Consider the following 20,666-nt stretch of genomic DNA (forward strand, 5'->3'; position numbering starts at 1 on the left):
TATTAATACACCTTTGTCCGCTTGTGTTGTACTTAAACTTTAAGTTCAACAACAGTTTTTAATCCAACCAATAGGCCACCAAGTAAGTACAATTCTCGTATAGCGGCAGCAGCCTCAAGTGAGGACAACTCTTCCGTAGCGCGCCAGGTGGGTACCTTGTCCTTGACTCCGGAGTGACTTTCTCCCAGCTTTCCTCGTCCTCGACCTCTGTCGGGCCGTCCCCCAGCGGGGCGAAGCCCTCGTCTGACGCAACGGAGGCGACCTAGCGGTCTAGCAGTGCTCGACAGCAACTGTAGAGTGCAGAGCGTGATGGGCGTGACGTCATAGCAACGGTCGTGATCTTTTCTAACGTGGTTGATGAGGAATTATGAAAGAAAGTACACCTGAAGTAACAGCTGACTTGGCTGGATTACAGTCCTAGCGTTATGAGTGTCGCCTTTTAGGAAAAACTATGACGGAAATGGAACTGGGAACTTGGCCTTGTTATTAATCGATGGTTCGAAACTGGATCCACCTGCTTTTGATCGTTGGGTTTAAAATGGTTATGGTAAAGAACCAACTGATATTATCCAGTAAAAGCAATAATTTCATCCATTGTAGAGGAGAAAATATTCAATACAAATTTACCATCTGAGGCAATTGTGACCCTTGATATTCTAGAGAATATGTTTTATGCCAGTCAATCCTACGTTTATCCACAACTCGCAGCAATTTTATCTCACTAAGTATTACTCTAAATTTCTATTACACGAAATAAATTATTTAATGGTATTACTAACTAACCCCCATAATCACCAATGTTAGAACCATGTTTAGCTGTTAGGCTGTATCATAAAACTATATTATTTTTGTTCAAATATTTCCTAAAATATGAAATAAAGCTTTAAGTAAAACTGTTATATTGCTCGCTGTGCATTCATAGAATTTCATACTTTCTCATTCTTGGAGTGTTTCTCTTCATTCTTTACCCTTATCTTCCTACAATTACCCATCTATGTTTTACACCACAAAATTCTTAATTTGAACAAACAGTATTCGGTTATTCTCATAATGGGTTTACTAACTCAAAGAATAGCCAGGTTGAAATTTGGTTGCTGGATGTTTATCGTTTTACTGTAGTGGGAGACAACCGGACAGGTAAAAATACCCCCGTCGCAGCAAACCTGCATACTAAGCGAATTTCCATTTACCCGGCTTGATTTCTACTAAAATATTCCCTATAAATTTTCAGATTTATTTCCTATTTAAATAACATTATTTTAGTGAGTAGTTAGGTTTGCTGCTACGGGGAAGATGTTGAGGTGTGTTTTTTCAATTGAAATATTGATAGCTTAGTATGAAATAAATCAAATTGCCAAATTTGATTAAAATATATCCATAAACAAGCAAACTAGAACAGTTTATTTATTCTCCATAAGAATAACATGGGAATTTTAAAAATTACAATTTTCTTAATTTTCTCCGTAGTCAATGAACATTCAAAAACACTTATACTAAATATACTAAATGATTTGTTTTTTTAAGCTCTTCAAAAAGGTCTAGAGAGAAATTTAGAAATTTAAAGTTTTTAGGGTCAAAAACGAGAAAAACCCATTTTTACCCCATAAAACCCCCCATAAACCCCTGATCCCATGGTCCGATTATGCTGGTTCGCGAACTCGTTCGAATAAATGTAGGTTTACACGTTTGTACCAAATTTCATCAAAATCGGATCAATTTTGCTCGAGTTATCGCGCTAACGGACACATATATATATATATATATATATATATATATATATATATATATATATATATATATATATATATGAATTTGAACGGATGGTGTTTTTGGCCTCTGGGGACCTCAAAACGAAAAAGTAAATCGGTCCCGGGTCTAGGTCTTACCATGAGACCTACGGTAATAGCTTATTCCCTATATGGGAAATTCGCTAAAAGAGAATTAGTTTTACAAACTCTTAACTCACAAAATCATCAGTACTATACTGGAAGCATAATATTACTTGAGCCCTCTTAGTGAAGGTTATTGTCGTACTAGCTTGTTTACTACAGCTCGCATTGTCTTGTAAGTTATTACTCTATGGATGGTTTACCGCGCACAGTTAGCGAGTAACTGTCTATGTACTCAGTGGTATTTAGCACTTCCGCTCTAGGTCGTTGACTTCTTTTTCTTCTTCCGCTCAGAGTGTACATCTTAAATAATTTGTTGTCAAAAATAGCGTAACTCAAGCAAGTAATGTCAAAAGGAAAACAGTACTTGTAAGAAAGATTTTTTTATGTTAAAATTGCCAAAGATAAGTCAAAAGGAAAGTCAGACAAAAAACGAAAACTTCACTTTTGGATTTAATATAAAGCGTTTTGTATTGTAACTAATTTAAGACTCACTACTTAAACCTACCAACTGGCTATGTTTTCTGATGACTCATTTAATTATGAATCCCCTTCGTCAATGGTTCACACGCTACTTTCCAATCAGACCTGAAGCAGATCTTGATAAGACATCGATCGATTCAGTCAAAGCCACTAATTGATTCTACGCTGTCAGTATACTGTGGTTTTTTCATCCATAAAATGCAGTATCTTCCATTTATATTTATACTGAAATTATACATAATAAAAGTGTATAAATATCCACACCACCAGTGTCATCAGTGTAAACTTCCTTCATTTAGTAGGTCACAAATTATTATTTCATTGCCAACACATAAAAATGCTTCCATTATTTTGTTATACATTTTAAAATTGTTTTCCATTTTTTTCTGTTACCAACCTATAGGAAATATTATTAGTTACCCAATTCCAATCAATCGTCACAAATTAGACAACCTTATGTCCTTACACCAAAAGAGAACATACACGAATGCAAAGTTCTAAATATCTGCACAGGTAGATTCTTTTAGTTCCATCGGCACGTCGAAAGCGTAGCACGGCTCAAGATATACAATATATGTACAGGGTGTATCCATATTGCCTACCAGCGCCGTGCTAGTGTTGACGAGTCTTGTACTTGGAAAGCTAGGCAGGCGCAAGATAGGCAATATACTCCCTGTACCCATATTGCCTACCAGCGCCGTGCTAGTGTCGACGAGTCTTGTACTTGGAAAGTTAGGCAGGCGCAAGATAGGCAATATACTCCCTGTACCCATATTGCCTACCAGCGCCGTGCTAGTGTCGACGAGTCTTGTACTTGGAAAGCTAGGCAGGCGCAAGATAGGCAATATACTCCCTGTACCCATATTGCCTACCAGCGCCGTGCTAGTGTTGACGAGTCTTGTACTTGGAAAGCTAGGCAGGCGCAAGATAGGCAATATACTCCCTGTACCCATATTGCCTACGAGCGCCGTGCCATACTGCTCTACATTATTGAGTTCATTAACTGGCGAAGTAATGTCTTGTAATTAGGAGTTGTAGCTCTCTCACTACACTCTCGTTCAACGAAGCACCATCTCACGCTACGACGGACATCTGGAGCTAGCTGTGTAGGTGTGCGTGTGTGAGGTAGATTGTACTATGTAGGATATGTTCGTAGGTCTTCGACAAGATGAAACATTTTCTCGCTTTTCTACTGCAGTATAAATGCATTCTCACAGTGTTCAACATTATTTTCTGAAAGGAATTGTATGACTAATATAAATCGCAAAGTGCCTGCGTCATGTGGTTGATCGTACTCACAATGATGTTGATATTTTGCTCATCAAAAATTATTTTACGGGGAAATAATCTATATATTTAATACGCTAGGCATATTTTTGTCATCATTGTTTTGGAGATGCTATGCATCCGTTTACCAAGTTTGAGGTGTCGTTGGATAAGGTGTGGCACGTAGATTTGCCATCTATCAAAACATCTTTGAAATTCCATCAGGGCTCTGCCCCAGTGGCCTTCAAAGTTCCCATGTTATCCTTATGGAGAAAATGTTTGTTTACATTTGAAAAGATGAATACTTTGAAATTTACACTAATATTTGAAACAGCTGTTTGTACTCAAATTGAAATGAATGGAAACATAACAAAGACTTTGAAGATATAAAAATGTACACTGTTTTTTTTTGTTTTTTTTTATAGGGTTCAGTGAATTTTAAAGTGAACTGACAGTGCAGCAGTTAGGTACACGTTATTGTTGTGACTTTTAAGATCTTTGTTTTGCAGAAACTAAATAAAAGGATTATATTAAATGAGTGGAGAATATAACCAAGGAACAAATTATTTTATGTAATTTTATCTATTTTAAGAGATGACATATACATATACGTATTTATGATAAGTGTACAAGAATAATGATCTAAAGATATTGATATTAGTTATAACATGGTTTTCACCTCCAAAAAGAATATTTGATTAGATCGGAAGTAAGGAAGGGTGGGTCCCAAAGATTCTGGAAAACACCATTATTGTGTCAAACAGGAATCTTGATATGTCGTCAGGCTTGATTTAGGAAGGTAAAGAAATAACTTTTAAAAACATGTGGAGGAAATGTACAAAAAAATTAAAAGGAGTCTTCATGAAATTATCAGGACATGCCAGAGAAAATAGGAGCAGAACTGGGAAGCATTTGATGACGCTGTACAAAGGGTGTTAAGCCATCAATGCTTTACGGATGCAAGTTCTAGGGTAAGGATGTTAGGATTGAATGATTTCAAACTAAACATTTGAATATGCAAAGAAGAGTTTTCACGGCAAATAAGTCCCAGACTTCAACCAGAGGTGGTGGTGAAAACGAGGGGGTTTCCTAGAAAGAAAGAAGATTTATCACGGGACCTGGCAAATAAGTCCCAGACTTCAGCCAAAGGTGGTGGTGGGAACGAGAGGGTTTGGTTTATCATTTAGGTTATCATCAATCAATCAAAAGAGAATCTTTTTCTGACTTCCACCAAAGAAACTGCATAAACGGCAGGTAATATGTGAACACAATTAGGCCTTTTACCATCACCAGCTTTAGCAGCAAAACCAAGAAACGAGAAACGCCAAATAAAAAAATCAATACAAAATCCTTCTTCTCCTTTGTCTAAATTGCGCACGATTTCGTGCGCCAGGTTCTCTAGTTGCTCTAAATTCGTAACTTTAGAACGCGCATTTTGAATTGCAACGCTAGTGGGTTATTTGTTCTATCTCAACTCGCAATTATATTTTATCTCTTATTGACAAAAAAAACCTGATCAAACTTGTTTAGCAACAAAGTTATCTATTGTTTACAGTTTGGACATCCTTTTACTTTCCCCAACTATCCATATCCATCCATACTATTATATAAAAATCTAATGGTGTCTGTCTGTATGTGTATTACTAATAGGTGCAAAGACTACTGAACCAACTGGGCTTAAATTTTACAAAAATATAGCTACCATACCAAGGACCATTATAGGACTATTCACATTTCGATTCTGACCGTAGGCTTTGCCCCTTTGGCTTTAAAAGTTCTGAAGTGAACATTTTAAAAGTAAATATTGATTGGTCTCCATGGCTGTGATAAGAACACTAAAAATGTTTGTTTACATTTGCTTTGACATTAAATATAAACAAGAACTGCTAAACTACATATCTCACAATTTCAGACAGCTGATACAAAGAAATTAAATATAATATTTTCCATAAATATGAGGTAGGTTTATTTTAATCTAACCTTTTATCATGGATTATTTATTCTAAAACTATGTCAATGATTATAGAAAAAAAAAGATTTTATAACCGTTGCTGTATCAACTCCGGCTCTGCTTTGGATTTTTTAAAGCGTCTTAAGTTAATAATCTTAAGTGAAAATAATGTTATTGATATGTTTTCATGGAAACAGTATGAAAATTACAATGTATAGATGTTTTGTATGAATTTGGAGGCTACTTTAAATAACTTCTAACTGCTTCACATGTGTTAGATTAACTTAACATAACTTGCACATCACATTGTTTTTTATATGTATATTTAAGTCAATTAAGTTATTGTGTTTTGCTAAACCTATGCTTAAATTAAACTAAAGAATATCATCAATAACTAAATTGTCGTTGATTTTTGTTTTCTACAATCTGTTGTATATGTGTAACCATATTTAATTATCAAATGCTAATACAAAATACTCTTATTTTATCTTAACATAGCTTTCAGTTCACATTTACTTTATTTGATACATTTAATTTTTGTGTTTTGCCACACCACAGATTAAATTAAACCAAGGAAAATATCATAAAACTAAGCAGTACACAGTGTTCTTTTGTTTCTAAAATCAATGAAATATCTGTTACTATGTTTTCTTAAAGGCAAGTGTGAAAATGTAAAGGCAATGGATGATGGAACTGATTAAAAGAACTGGTTTGTATATTAAGTTGTTTGTTGATATTTTTGTATAGTAGAATCAGAGATGCAATGAAACATATACTGTATTTGCTATTACATTTTTTAGTCCTTGATGCTTTGATAATCATATTAGTTTTGTCTGCTGTCTTTAATGCTAAATTATTTGTTTGAAATTTGTTATAGTACCTATAGATACAGTTTCTTTAATATTTCAAAAGACGGTATTGATAAGGCACAGTAATATTTCTAAAGCTTATAACAACTGACTTAGTTTTGCTAATGATTTATTGTGAGTGAAAAAACTGAAGATGAAAGGATTTGTGATTTAATATAAAGAAGAGTTTAATATAAAGATATTTAAATTTAATAACTAGTATTTTTGTAACTTCAAAATAGAAATTTAAAATGTCAATAATAAATTAAAAGATGTGTAATTAAGGGAGATGAAGGTAAATCTGGTAAATCATTTATGTCAGTTTTAATCGAAGATTTGGTCAGTTTTTCTCATATCATCCTACACAAGATTTAAAATGAATCAAAACCAAAATGGTGGTATCCAATACTTACCAGATTTAAAAGTCATAACTTAAACTTTTCTATTAAGGCCATAAAAGTTTAATTTTGTTTCTAAAAGCGTTGGCGAAATGGCGGATGTGTAACTAACTATTATATGCAAGAGATAAAGATTAAAATGATTCTATTTTTTGTCCTCTTCCCGTTGCAATGCACGGGTACAACAGCTAGTACATGGTATATAGGGAAAGTATTGTTTTCGTCAACGTTTTAGATTTTTAATTGTTCGAGTTTACATATTTCAACTGTGGACTGATTTTGATACGATACAATACAATATCTCCAGTTTCTTTTGTAATTTTGTGAAATTTTGATATTTGTAAATGGGGATTTTACAACAAAAAGCATAATATAATGAAAAATCTGATTTTCACGAAAACGTCTACTAGAATGATTTTGATTAAAATTTAGTCATGGTCATTTTAATTCCAAACAAAATTGTACAGTCCCTACCCTAATTCTTTGAACATTATGGTCCAAAAGTTATTGCTATTTTTGTGACCATCGCCCATAGAAAATCATAGTTACTCCATATATAATATTTGGGCTATATGGTCAAAAACTACACTTATAGTCCTGTGGATCGGCTGTTAATTTAGTTTTTACTGTAGACAACTAACTCCACTTCCAACACGCTATTCATTGGTTTTTGGATTTTATTGTCGATTTTATATGTTGGTAGACCAAGATGTTTTTGTTCTTGGAGCCATATATTTTTGTTAACTTTTGAATAGGAAAGCTAAGCGTTGATTTTACTGTGTCATAAAATATAGCGTTCAGCAAAACCTTTTCTACGGTCGATGACACCATCTCGAATTTTTTCATTGCGTACCTAGAAGGGCTTAAGACAAGATGTGATGTGCTATGAACTAGCATGAATAATCTTCTAGTCGTTTGATTCCTAAAAGAAAATCATGGAGAAGTTTAGTGATTAGATAATATCAATCTTTAGGATTGTATATTTGCGCCTTCTGATGCTATACATATTTTGGGTTGTATAACACTTTTTATACACCTTCATTCACTCTAAAGATGCAATGATCAACCTGAACACGAAAAGCTTTTATTCCACGCATTCAAAAATTAACCAAAGTATCACAATTTATGCTATTCTTTCTTTAGTTATGCTAATCAATAAGTCTCTACAATTTTGAAGAGTTATATGGAAGTGAATATGAATGGTTGATGGTTGTAGAATGTCTCCGGGAGTGCCAGAGGGGCGGAGAGAGTGAGGGCTCGGGTGGGTGGAAGAATGCGGACCTGGGGAACTGGAGGAGTCTTGGGTCTCTGCCAGAGAGAGGATCCAGGAGGTGGACGATACAGAGTTGTAAAGAGGGAATCCATACAAGTCCATGTGCACAAGTGAGAGTAACTTGTGTGGATTTTACCTTTAGTGTCGTCAATTAGTGAAATGCTTAATCATTGTTGTACATTAGAAAGATATTAGAATGGTGATCAAGATTTGTTTTAAATCTATGATATCGCAGTAGTTTCTGCAAATAAAGTAAACTTTAATTACTTTTCATGACCGTTACAGAATCATTCTGTGCTCCACCGAAGTCTGGGTGGGTGCCATGAAAATAACTGAAAAAGCTGTTTCTGGACCGGCTGACGTGGCTGTTGCTGGAGTGATTCCTCTTCATCAGCTCGCCGTTGAGAGGTTACGTATATTTCGATTTGCCCAGAAAACCAGCAGGGAAGAAACTGCTAAACAGGAGACTGCAGGTCTGGTAGGACCAGTGGGATAGCGATGTCGTGTGTGGCGTTAAATTTCTTTTCTCATCCACAATCTCACCAGGTCCGTAGTTCGGGACTACGTATTGACTTTTACCCATAACATTCCCTTACAGATCCTGGGCAGTATAGGGAATACCCTAACGAGGGAGATAGGGTAAACTCGCTGTATTTTCTACCTGGAGAATGGCGATGACCACCTCCGTCAGTGCTGACACTTCGTCGAAAAAAGGCGATGGTTCGCCCCTACAAACCTGTCACTGGATGCAGTTGAGGAGGTGATGTTTCCAGGATGTGATGGAGCCTCCCATGTTTATCTGTTACTCTGTTCAAGGTAAAACAAGGGGTGCTTGAATAGTCCCGAAGTTTCCTGATGCTCCTTTAGGAACTAAAACTAGACCTTGTTCCCTTAGTACACGAAACAAGTCGAGTCATGAAGTCAATTAGTATTAATTGGCCCGGTCTGGTTTTACGTGGATGGCAGGGTTTTGATCATTTTTTTTCTCACACTGTTCCTGGTATGGCGTCTTGAATTAATAATTTCCCCAGCACAACTCAATTGGAAAAGGTAGTAGAAACAAGTATTTATCATGTTGTTGACTGACATAGAAAAGACGGGTTTCGGTTTGCAATCAAGGGACTCTTTTTGTTTTACATTCTCTCGTCGTTTAAGTAATTGCAAATCATCCGGAAACGGAGTCTCGTCAAAAAAACCTGCGTAAATTACACAACTGATGCTGCAGGATTGATATGAATTGATTTTAATTATATTTTCATAGGTTTCTGAATCAAATATAAATGTAAAGGAAATTATAAAATGTTGATAAAATGTTTCAAATTCAACAGCCTACACTACAGTGTTTGTTGCGTATCCAGTGAGTTGGCTCTTTTGTAAATCAACTATCGATCTCGGAGACACTCTCTCTCGAAATATTTCGGTCGTCGGAAAAGAAAATCAGTGAACATTACGACGGGGGACTCCGCCCCTCTAGCGGGAGACTTGCCCCACTGGCCCACTGCCCACCGGACATGACCACTCCCCTTTCACCACCGAGGAACTCAGCTGGGGGATCTGAATCATTATTGAACGTTTTATATCAAATGTACTATATCATGCAATAACAAATCGACTACTATACTTTAACGTGAGTAATGTTACTAGAAAATTAATTATGAGCTTCGTTGCTTTTATTTTGAACTATTCTTTCGATGAATCAGTTCAGTAGTATAGTTGATTCGGATCATTTGGAAATTTGGTTTTCATCCTCTCCAAACACTTGACAAATGTAAGAGCTTTACTGCCTATTTAAAATACGTACAGTTTACCATAGTATGGTGCACTTTACTTTCTCCCCCTATACATAGTATATTATATGGAGAAAGTATTGTTTTCATAAAAATTTTCGAGTTAGAGTTTTGAGTGGATATATCCGTTTTGGACCCCCCCCCTGAACCCAAAAAAGTGGTTTTCGAAGTGATTTATGTCCGTGTGCGTGTGTGTCTGTGTGTGGATGTGTACAGAGCTACAGACCTGTGGTCCGATTTTAATGAAATTCGATATGTAGGTACTAATCCATACCTCCAGGTGTTTTTGAAATATTTTGTAATTTGGATTTTTAATCGTGATATTTCCATAAAAAACGTGTCGTAACACTTCGGCCCAGTAACATTTCGGCCCGAAACCCTCAGATGTGGCCTACGGTCCAACTCTCTACCTGCCCACTAGTAACACTTCGTCCCAACAAAATATTTGACAGGTTAGGTTAGGTTAGGTTAGGTTATTTTAGGTTAGGTTAGGTTAGGTTAGGTTAGGTTAGGTAAGATTCCACCGATTCTCCGTCATGTGAGGTCAGAGGATGCAAGGGGTGACGGTTGGGCGACATTCCACCAGAGGGTGGTTGCAAAGTATACAGGTCATGTACCTCTTACTACCTGAACTGCGTTCCTCAACCCTTGTCAATTTTTCGTCGGGCCGAAATGTTACTCCATTAGCTCATTTAATCATCTGTAAAAGCGAGTGGGACGAAGTGATACTGTTTTTCTAAGAAATTTGAGTTTGGCCGAAATGTTACTGGGCCGAAGTGTTAGATAACGAACAGCTCAAATTTTCTCGAAAATGGCCTGAACGATTTTAATTAACATTTAGTATGTTGTAGACTTTTAAATTTTGAACAAATTTTGTATCAATTACGGGTCAAAACGGGAAACTTATGCTGTTTTCCCAAAAAAACATAAAATAAGGGAAAAATGGATTTTACGGAAAACAGTTCTGATTGAAATTCGTCTGTTATGGATAAGTCTAAACAAAATAGTGCAACAAGGTTGTTGACAACTTAATTGGTGAAATTATGTGTCAGAATGCTAATACCGTTTATTTTATTGTTAACTGCTCAAATAGTAGGATTGTAATGATTGCTGAGTGAGTGTACGTCGGGAGCTAAAGAAACAGCACAAGTTACAACCAAAGACGTTAAGTGCTAAGTAATTGTATTGTAAAAGGGGTATTTCAAGAAGTTGTTTTCTTAAATTTGTAGCGAACTGTCCAAAGCTAAAAACAGCTAGAAGTTGTTTTTCGATCAAGGATCTAAATAGCTTAGCGAGTAATACTTTTGTACAATTTTCTTACCAAATAAAATTATTATACTTGTGTCCGTGAAAAGATCAGGTTAAAACTTCCGGTCCGAAGGGTAAAAATATTATTAATAAAAAAATTAAGGTTAGATTATAATTTTGTAAACATAATTTAGTTTTGTGAAAACTATGATTTTATATATTTTTATATTATATATTTTATATATTTTTATATTATATATTTTATATATTGTATATGGGTTTGATATATGTATTATCGTATACCTCGGAGTTCTTGAGGCTGCACATCTTTAAAATGAGACCTTAACATTTTATAAACACTTTCCTGGCCAGATAAGAGGATTCAACAATGATCTTATTTGCCAATACATTTTATACTTTTATTATTTTTTTGCCATTTATTTATAGAAGTAATGTGGAATTTCCTTTTTTAAATGGGTAACTGTACCATGAAACGAAGATAGAATAGCTAGCTCTGTTTGAACTTGGACTATTTTGTTTACCTCCGATAGTTTTGTTCTTTCGATATCTGATATGGCCATTACTTTGTGATAAGGGATAAGTAGGCCTAACACTGCGAGCAGAGTCCTTTAAAATCTTAATAAAATAGTTACTTCAATAGCATTATCTGAGATGAGGACGCCACCTAGGTACTGGAATGTGATGTCTTGTGTAGCTTTACTGACTAAGACCAGCTGTTTAATTAGTCAGGACCATTTTTTATTATTAAAACTTGACTTCAATACTTCAAGGAAAGTTCACTCTCTCTCCAGACTATATAGTACCGGAGGGAATGGGCACACGGAAGGGACTAAGGCTAAAGGTGTAGTGACGTCATATCTCTAGTGGCTAATGTCTTCTCTTGAGGCGACACGATTACCGTAACGAAACGATGAAATTTCAGCGGCGTTCGTGGCATGGTTGGTAGCGTTTCGGATTGATGTTCAGGTGGTCCCGGGTTCGAATCCCGCTGGCAGCACTAACTTTTTGTCAACAAATTTTTCATATCAGCAAGTTTGGTTGGTTAGGTTAGGTTATGACAGTTTAATTTTATAATACTAAATTTTAAAATTAATTTTATAATTAATTAAAAATTATAAGTAATTATTAATTAGATTTTCATCTTATATAGTTTTTATACTATCAGCAAGTCTGGTTGGTTAGGTTATGTTATGACAGTTTAATTTTAAAAATTAAAAATTTATTTTATAATTTGAAACAATATTTTATAATTTAAAAGTTAATTTTATAACAAAAAATAAAAAAAATAATAATAATTTAAATTATTTCAACTTAGCAGTTCTAGCGGCAAACGCTGACACTACAAGATATGTTAGCCTTAGTCCCTCCCGTGTGCCCCACCGAGTACCGGAGTACCAAGCCTTGCTCCGTTTTGGTGGTTATTTGGGTTAACAGCTGATTGAAAATGTTGATTAAATTGTAATTTACGTAAAATAAATATAATATTTTTAAATATTTATTTCAATGGTAAACCAAAGTTTGCTAACAATAAATTGCCTCAATACTTCGAGGATTAAGTGGTAGGAGAGGGCTAAGTAAAATAATAAATATTTGATAGGAACTATTCTCCTCTATATCATATATTAAAGGAGTAGAGTGTGTACTCATTTAATATATGCCTATATTGAGTAATCTTCAGTGTAATCTTTGCTCAATAGTTACAAGTGATGTTTCCCCCTTTGTACTGTATTTTGTAATGTCCTAGTATACTGTGGATGGCTTTGTAACGTCTCAATGACTTAACTCTGAATTTCATTTAATTGTATTTATTTTATTTTGTATTTTTATCAAAGTTTCTCAGGGATGGGTTCTTTGCCACGTAGCTGATTTTATCCTAACTGTAGAATGTGTGAAACGTGAGATATAATGTCAAATTATACAGAGCCACTACGTGTAAGTGTTATTTGGTCGCAGCACTCTTAAAATAAGGTGCCAGACAACTACCAAATGTGCGTGCTTGTTTAGTGTTAAGCCGCAGCACCAGCGGTCAGCCGGGGCCTGACAAATGCTTTGTATGGAGTTAAATTGTTTAGTGCCACTATTTGTAAAAAACTTAACTCTGAATTTCATTTAATTGTATTTATTTTATTTTGTATTTTTATCAAAGTTTCTCAGGGATGGGTTCTTTGCCACGTGACTGATTTTATCCTAACTGTAGAATGTGTGAAATGTGAGATATAATGTTAAGTTATACTTACAGAGCCACTATGTGTAAGTGTTATTTGGTCGCAGCACTCTTAAAATAAGGTGCCAGACAACTACCAAATATGCGTGCTTGTTTAGTTTGTTTAAATTGTGACAATACTTGTTCTTTAAACTCTTCAAGTGTCTGTAATATAGGCCTAATTATTGTTTGGTCCATGTTTGTGTGCTGTGTTCTACTGGGACTTGTTACGTTACTATGATTTAGATTGTCGCCAGACGCTAAATTTTGATTGTCGATACTGTATAAGTCATCTCCGGGATTGTCATTATTAGGACTTAATAATTCTTCCATATTGATTTCGTCTAATTGCCGGCTCATATTTAAGTGTGCTTCTTGTGCTCTAAGTGTAGGTGTTATATATTTTCGTAAATTATATCTCTGCATTAAAATAATCTATAACCGTGATAAAATCAAGCCCCACGTTGGGCGCCAATTTGTAACGTCTCAATGACTTAACTCTGAATTTCATTTAATTGTGTTTATTTTATTTTGTATTTTTATCAAAGTTTCTCAGGGATGGGTTCTTTGCCACGTAGCTGATTTTATCCTAACTGTAGAATGTGTGAAACGTGAGATATAATGTCAAATTGTACAGAGCCACTACGTGTAAGTGTTATTTGGTCGCAGCACTCTTAAAATAAGGTGCCAGACAACTACCAAATGTGCGTGCTTGTTTAGTGTTAAGCCGCAGCACCAGCGGTCAGCCGGGGCCTGACAAATGCTTTGTATGGAGTTAAATTGTTTAGTGCCACTATTTGTAAGTTAAATTGAAACATTACAGCTTGTTATAAACACATGTGACAAGCCTTTTGCTCACGTTTTCCTTGTTATTTTGTTCAACCAACATAGTTACTTGGCAACCCATAAGACCAATGTTAGTTTTTTTTAAATTTTCAAATGAGTTGTGTAGCGAAATACGAATTTTCTTGAGGTTGTTGCTGTCACCAATCACGTTGGGAAGTCCCTAATTCCAAAATTTAGTCAAAATTCTTCCGCTGGATTTCGAGATATATATTACAGTCAGACAAACATAGCTCGTATTAGAGTATAAGATAAGATGAGTTATAGATTTTAGTAGCTCATGATGCTATTTGTATAAGGAGTTGTCTATGTAAGTTTTTCTAATTCAATTGTAATTTAATTGTAACCACCCTCTGATGTCGTGAACATTACAGAAAACAACATGAAAACAACATCACCGCGATACCAATATCTCAATTTCCTTATAAGGTTTTCTTGATATCAGCTGATTCAAGACAACAACTCAAGTCCAGCGAATTCCTCATATTCAGTGAAGACTCCTTTTGGTTTCAACGCCGCCACTGGTCGCTTGTCCCAGATATCCAGTAGAAAGTGCCTCCTGTATCGCCGTCGGCGCTCGGACTGGAATCCAGGCTTAACTGTACTTAAACAAACTTCCGTTCTTTAACCACTGGATTTTCGAATTCCTTGTAGATCGCGAAATTACCCTAGGCAGTTCGGCCCAAAGTTGGTCATTCTTAATTTCAACGAGTATACGTGTCATTGGACAAAAATGTTGGAATTGGAAATTATTGAGATGATTGAAGTTTTGAAACACGTTTTAAGGTCACGTATTTACAGCTATATTTCCCCTGACACAATTAAGTACGGTAATTACAACGTGTGTGTGTGGTTCTTGAAGGAGTTTATGAATATGTTCACCCACATCCAGACAATCCTGGAATGCTTTTGAAAACGCGCGTTTCCTAACTTTGCATACTTTATTAGATGTTTGTGAACACATTCTCAAGCATGAAACCGTTTATTTGTCCAAAATAGGTCAACATATTCCATATAAAAATGACTTAATATTTATTATTTTACAATTGGTTTAAAAAAATACCCCCGTCGCAGCAAACATGACAACTAAGCGAATTTCCATTTGTCTGAATTGATTTTCAATTAAATATATTTAAATAACATTATAGGTCGAGTACCTAGGTTTGCTGCTACAAGGAAACTAATAAAGTGTGTTTTTTTAAAATATTAATAGCTTAGTACAAAATAAATAAGTTTGCCAAGTTTGATCAAAATATATCCATAAACAACCGAACTACAATATTTTACAATATTCTCCATAAGAATAACATGGGAATTTTAAATTTACAATTTTTTTTAATTTTCTCCGTTACCAATAACCGTACAAAAATACTTTTATATACTAAATTATTTGTTTTTTTAAGCTCTTTAAAAAGGTCTAAAGAGAAATTGGGAAACTTTGTGTTTTGAAGGTCAAAAGTGAGAAAAACCAATTTTTACCCCATAAAACCCCCCGTAAAGCCCTGTTCCCATGGTCCGATCATGCTGGTTCGCGAACTCATTCAAGTTTATCCCGCTTTACACCTTTAAACCAAATTTCATCAAAATCAGACAAAAATTACTCAAGTTATCGCGTTCACGGACACATATATATATATAAATCTATATATATATATATATATACATATATAAAAATTTGAACGATTGGTGTTTTTGGCCTCTGGGGACATCAAAATGAAAAAGTAAATCGCTCCCGGCCTTAGGTCTTACCATGCCACCTACGGTAATAGCTACTTCCCTATAGGGAAATTCGCTAAAAAACAACTCACTTTTTGTTGTTGTTAAGCTACGTATTTTCAGATTGAATATAAAATTAAAACTGTCCCAGAGTATTTTACATTTGAATAGGAATAGTAAATAAAATATGTTTTCTAAAACTATTCGATACATTTACACACCTGTACTATTGTACATTTGCATGGCGGTAAATTTCAATAATTGAAGTTTCAATAGCGATTGATTTCGACTAATATCGAATTTGAAATCATTAAATATTTATATATCACAGGGTGTTCTAGAAGTTTGTAGTTTTTCAAAAATTGATTTTTTATGTGTTTACCCCTACTACATAAAAATGACAAATTATCATTACAGCCACTGTGTAGAGCTTAAAAACATATAATCTTGAATATTAAAGCGTTATTGTAGGATTTGAGGTTGAGGAGAATATTAAAAAATGTACATTTAAAATTCCCATGTTGTTCTTATGGAGAAACTGTCATAGTTTACTTGTTTATCAAATTTGGTAAATGTATTTATTTCAACTTACACTATCGACTTTTGATTTACAAAATACGTCTTCCCTTCCCAAAGCAGATGAATACCTAAAAAAAAACATGTTAAATCTAAAGTTTTTTAGATAGGGAACAAATATGATTTGTTTATGGAAACATTTTAGTAAACATCCAATCATACAAATTGAAATTCGATTATTCTGCAGGTTTTCTGTGGTGGGGGTATATGGAAATGATTTTATCAATTTGGCAAATTTATTTATTCAATTCCTACATTTCACATTTTACTAAAAATCCTCATATTATTAGTACATTAGTACATTTGAGCAGTAAACTAATTTAAAGTACTCGTTAAAGGTAATGTTATTTAAACAGTGAATCAATCCGACATGTTCAAGGAAATATTTTAGTGAAAATCCAATCAGGCAAATGGAAATTCGCTTAGTCTGCATCTCTAGTTGCGGCGGGGGTATTTTCAATTTAGATTATTGGACTGGGTGTGGGTGGCAAATGGGACCGATTGTAAAGGCAACTATTCTGGTTCACCTTAGTGAGTCGAATCATGAATAACTCGTATCAAAAGACTTGAATTTCACCGGCTCAATTTGGTTTTCTTCTTCTTCTCAGTCACATCACAGACTTTGAGAGTTGTATGATATAACATTAGTTTTATAACTATAGTTATAGTTATAACTATTAAACGGGGGCACTAAATGATGGATAAGATAGTAGCTCGGACGGAGAGCAACCTAAGTCCAACCATAGATAAAACATACTCCGTCCAACTATCTAATCTGATTTTTGGAAAGCAACCATGGTGAAAGGGTAAGCAGCCATAAAGCATAAATACAGTACTAAATGATTTATACTTAGCCTCCTGAGTCCTGTAATTTTTATTTCATTTTAACACTAAATACCTAATGTCCTTATATAAGACATAATATCATTACTTGCCTAAGAACTGAATTATTTTAGAATATTTAATGCGCAGTTGCCGAACGTACTTATATAATGCCACAGTTTTTAAAAATCAGCCAAGGGAAATTTTACTTTCTGGACCACTCGCTTTTGGCAACACTGGCTATAGTATGATTTTTGCTGTTGATGTAGTTTCACCAATTGCCACCAGAGCTCTCTGCTCTCTTTGTCTGAGTGAAAACAAGATGGCGAGTAGAAGGACTCATGAAGACCTAAGATTTAATTGCCGTAAGTACTTATTTAATTTATACCAATGTTGATTTGAGTGTTATAATCATGAAGTGTAATGGTTTGACTGACTATTTATTAAATAATTTTCTATCCAGATGCATTATTTAAGTTATTATTCGTTCTTAAATGTACATGTCCTTTTAGAAGGACATCAGGTCTTTATCACAAACATCCCATTTTTTGGTCTGGTTTATAAAAGGACATTCGGGCCCTACATCCTATAGTCTTATTTTTAAATGGGATTTTAAAAGGACGTTGGTTTTGTACATAGGTCAAGTGTTGTTTTAGTAATGTTATTTATTTTATCTACAAAAGCCTTGGTTTCCACTTTTGCTGTAAGCACTAAACAATTGTGTTTGTATTACAGTGAATGACGAGGAAGTAGATCAAGCCCTCAATGAGTTGGTTGGAGATTTGGATCTAGATCAGTCAGATTTTGAAGATATAGGAGATGACGAGCCAGATATGATGCCACATCCAAGAGGGCCACGAAACATGGGTCTAAGTCTAGAAGAGTTATTAGGAGACTGTGATGATGATACGGATGAAGATCCGGATTATAATCCAGATTTAGAAGATATCCCTAGTTCAGATTCCGAATGTGCGGATGAATCAGCTAAACCCAAGCGAAAGGTAAGAATTTAAACTATAGTAATTTTGTGCATCAACCAACCCAAAGTAAATATATTTTTTTAAGAGAATTCTCCTGAAAATGGCAAAAATGCGTTTTAAAGTTTATATTTTCTACTACTTTAGTAGTACCTTCAAGGCCAAAATGTAAGTATACCTTCAGGGAAAGCGCTCAGAGGGCAGTCATTAACTATGTGGTAAAATTAACAACTTTTTGTTTCTTGTGATGAGTAACTAGTTAAATTTAAACATGAAAACTTTCGTGAAAACTCGAAACCTTTTTTCAGAATAATACATTTAATATATCAATCCTAAAATAATTCTTTTTTTACAGCGGGATACAAAAAATTATGGACAAAATGCTAGTGGCAAAAAAAAGAAGAAAACTGCTACTGTGAAGCCGGCTGATCCTGGACCAAAGTGGACTGCTAAATCATTTAAACCTGAAGAAATCAAATTGATGGAGCCAAGCTACAAGAAAGAAGAATGTGATGACTCGTGGGACGATGATACATTTGTTTATCAGTACTTTGATGATGAACTCTTGGATTTGATGGTTTTAAAGACAAATCAAACTTCAATTCACATAACAGGTAAAAGCTTAAAATTGACGTTACAGGAGCTTAAAATCTGGATTGGCATGAACTGTGTGATGTCAGCCCTAAACTTTCCGCAGATTAGAATGTACTGGGAAAAACGATTCAGGATCCCTTGTTTAGCCAGTGCAATGACCCGTGATAGATTCTATGCGATTCGTACATCACTGAAGGTTGTTTTTGACAATGATTTCTCAGATGAAGAGAAAAAAACTAACCGTCTTTGGAAAGTAAGGCCAGTACTAGATAGAGTTCTCCAAGGCTGTATGAATCAACCACGGCAAAAAGAGTTGTGCGTTGATGAAATGATGGTGCCATTTCAAGGTACGTGTGCACTGAAACAGTACGTCCCCAATAAGCCAAACCCAGTTGGACTTAAAGTGTTTGTTTTGGCAAACCCAAATGGGGTGATCTGCGATTTTAAAATTTATCAAGGAAAAAATACTTTTCCTGAAGAAACAAGCCAAGGATTTTCTCTTGGGGAAGCAGCAGTGATGTATTTATCTCGCTCATTAGTTCCTGGCCATACTTTGTATTTTGATCGCTACTTCACTACTACAAAGTTAGCAGATGCATTGCTTGACCAAGGTATTCGATGTTCTGGTACCATAATGAAAAATAGAGTACCAAAAAATACAGATTTGGTCCCAGATAAGGAATTTAAGAAAAGTGAAAGGGGTTCCAGTCAAGTGTCTGTACGGGAAGATGGTAAAATGGCAGTCACTAAGTGGCTGGATAACAAGCCAGTATCTATGCTGTCAACCAGTGAAAGCAAAGAACCACAACATCAGGTAAAAAGGTGGAACAAAAAGGAAAAGAAATATATCACTGTTAGTCAACCGGCAGTGATAAATTCCTATAACAAGAATATGGGGGGAGTTGACCTGGCGGACAGAATCATGTCGTACTGCCCTAACCGCTCCAAAACTAAAAAGTGGACTATAAGGTGCATAATGCACTTTTTTGACCTTGCAATGTCTAATGCATGGCTGCAGATGAGAGAGTTCAAGAGAAGTCAAAATGTCCGCCCAAAAGACATCCCCCAATTCAGAGCTTTTAAACTGGCATTTGGTGTACGCCTGATCGAACAAAACCTTCAGGATGATAACGAAAGTTGTGGATCTGAACTTAAGGAATGTGACGCTGTCCATGATGTCGGGGATGGAAGAAAGGTAGCAACACCTTCCATCGAAGTACGAACAAGAGGCGCCATCCACCTCCCACAAGTAACAACTGGAGTGCAAAAAAGATGTCGCAGAAAGAACTGTGGAAAGAAAACATCAGTGTTCTGTATTAAGTGTAATGTTTACCTTTGTCTAATGGGAAACCGAAACTGTTTCTCATCCTTCCACTCAAAGTAGATTCAGTCAAGTTTCGTACGAAATACGGGTCAGCCAGTTTAAAGTTTTATACTACATAAGGCCTATATTTTATTCATATATTATTCTATTTATCTTTTATTATTTCTTATAGTTTACTCCTTTTAGATTGAAACAGTTTATTACTTCAATAGGCCATTTGGTAAAATCGTTTTATCATACTGACTAAAAGTTTTTGTAGCCTATAATTAAAATGTATTATTAAATACTATTTAGATTTTTTTTCCTACCTAATAGCACCTACAGTTTTCTGTGGTAAAGTTTCTTTATTGTATTTCAGGGCCTTAAGTGGATAGAAACCGTATGTCCTTCTATAAGGACATTAAAAAACCATAGAAACCTAGTGATAATATTTTTTTAATGATTTTT

General features: G+C 35.0%; 1 protein-coding gene across 1 annotated transcript; it reads left to right on the plus strand.

Moving 5' to 3' along the window:
* Positions 1–3,773: 3,773 nt before the first annotated feature.
* Positions 3,774–20,279, plus strand: LOC129000489 (piggyBac transposable element-derived protein 3-like). The gene is made up of 6 exons (XM_054427451.1): positions 3,774–3,812; positions 8,052–8,218; positions 8,394–8,581; positions 17,594–17,689; positions 18,060–18,325; positions 18,657–20,279. Exons 1-6 carry the CDS (start codon positions 3,774–3,776, stop codon positions 20,277–20,279), a joined length of 2,379 nt encoding a protein of 792 aa, XP_054283426.1.
* Positions 20,280–20,666: the final 387 nt, after the last annotated feature.

The sequence above is a fragment of the Macrosteles quadrilineatus genome, unplaced genomic scaffold, assembly GCF_028750875.1.
Source record: "Macrosteles quadrilineatus isolate MER2022 unplaced genomic scaffold, UCM_ALF_1.0 Scaffold_8__2_contigs__length_117827958, whole genome shotgun sequence".
Lineage (NCBI taxonomy): Eukaryota > Metazoa > Arthropoda > Insecta > Hemiptera > Cicadellidae > Macrosteles > Macrosteles quadrilineatus.

What these genes read in the sequence shown, in the direction of transcription:
- LOC129000489 (XM_054427451.1), top strand. Translation starts at nt 3,774, where the DNA reads ATGCATCCGTTTACCAAGTTTGAGGTGTCGTTGGATAAG. An exon ending in TTGAGGTGTCGTTGGATAAG is followed by an intron (nt 3,813 to 8,051) that starts GTGTGGCACGTA and finishes TGATGGTTGTAG; the next exon opens with AATGTCTCCGGGAGTGCCAG. An exon ending in AGACCTAAGATTTAATTGCC is followed by an intron (nt 17,690 to 18,059) that starts GTAAGTACTTAT and finishes TTTGTATTACAG; the next exon opens with TGAATGACGAGGAAGTAGAT.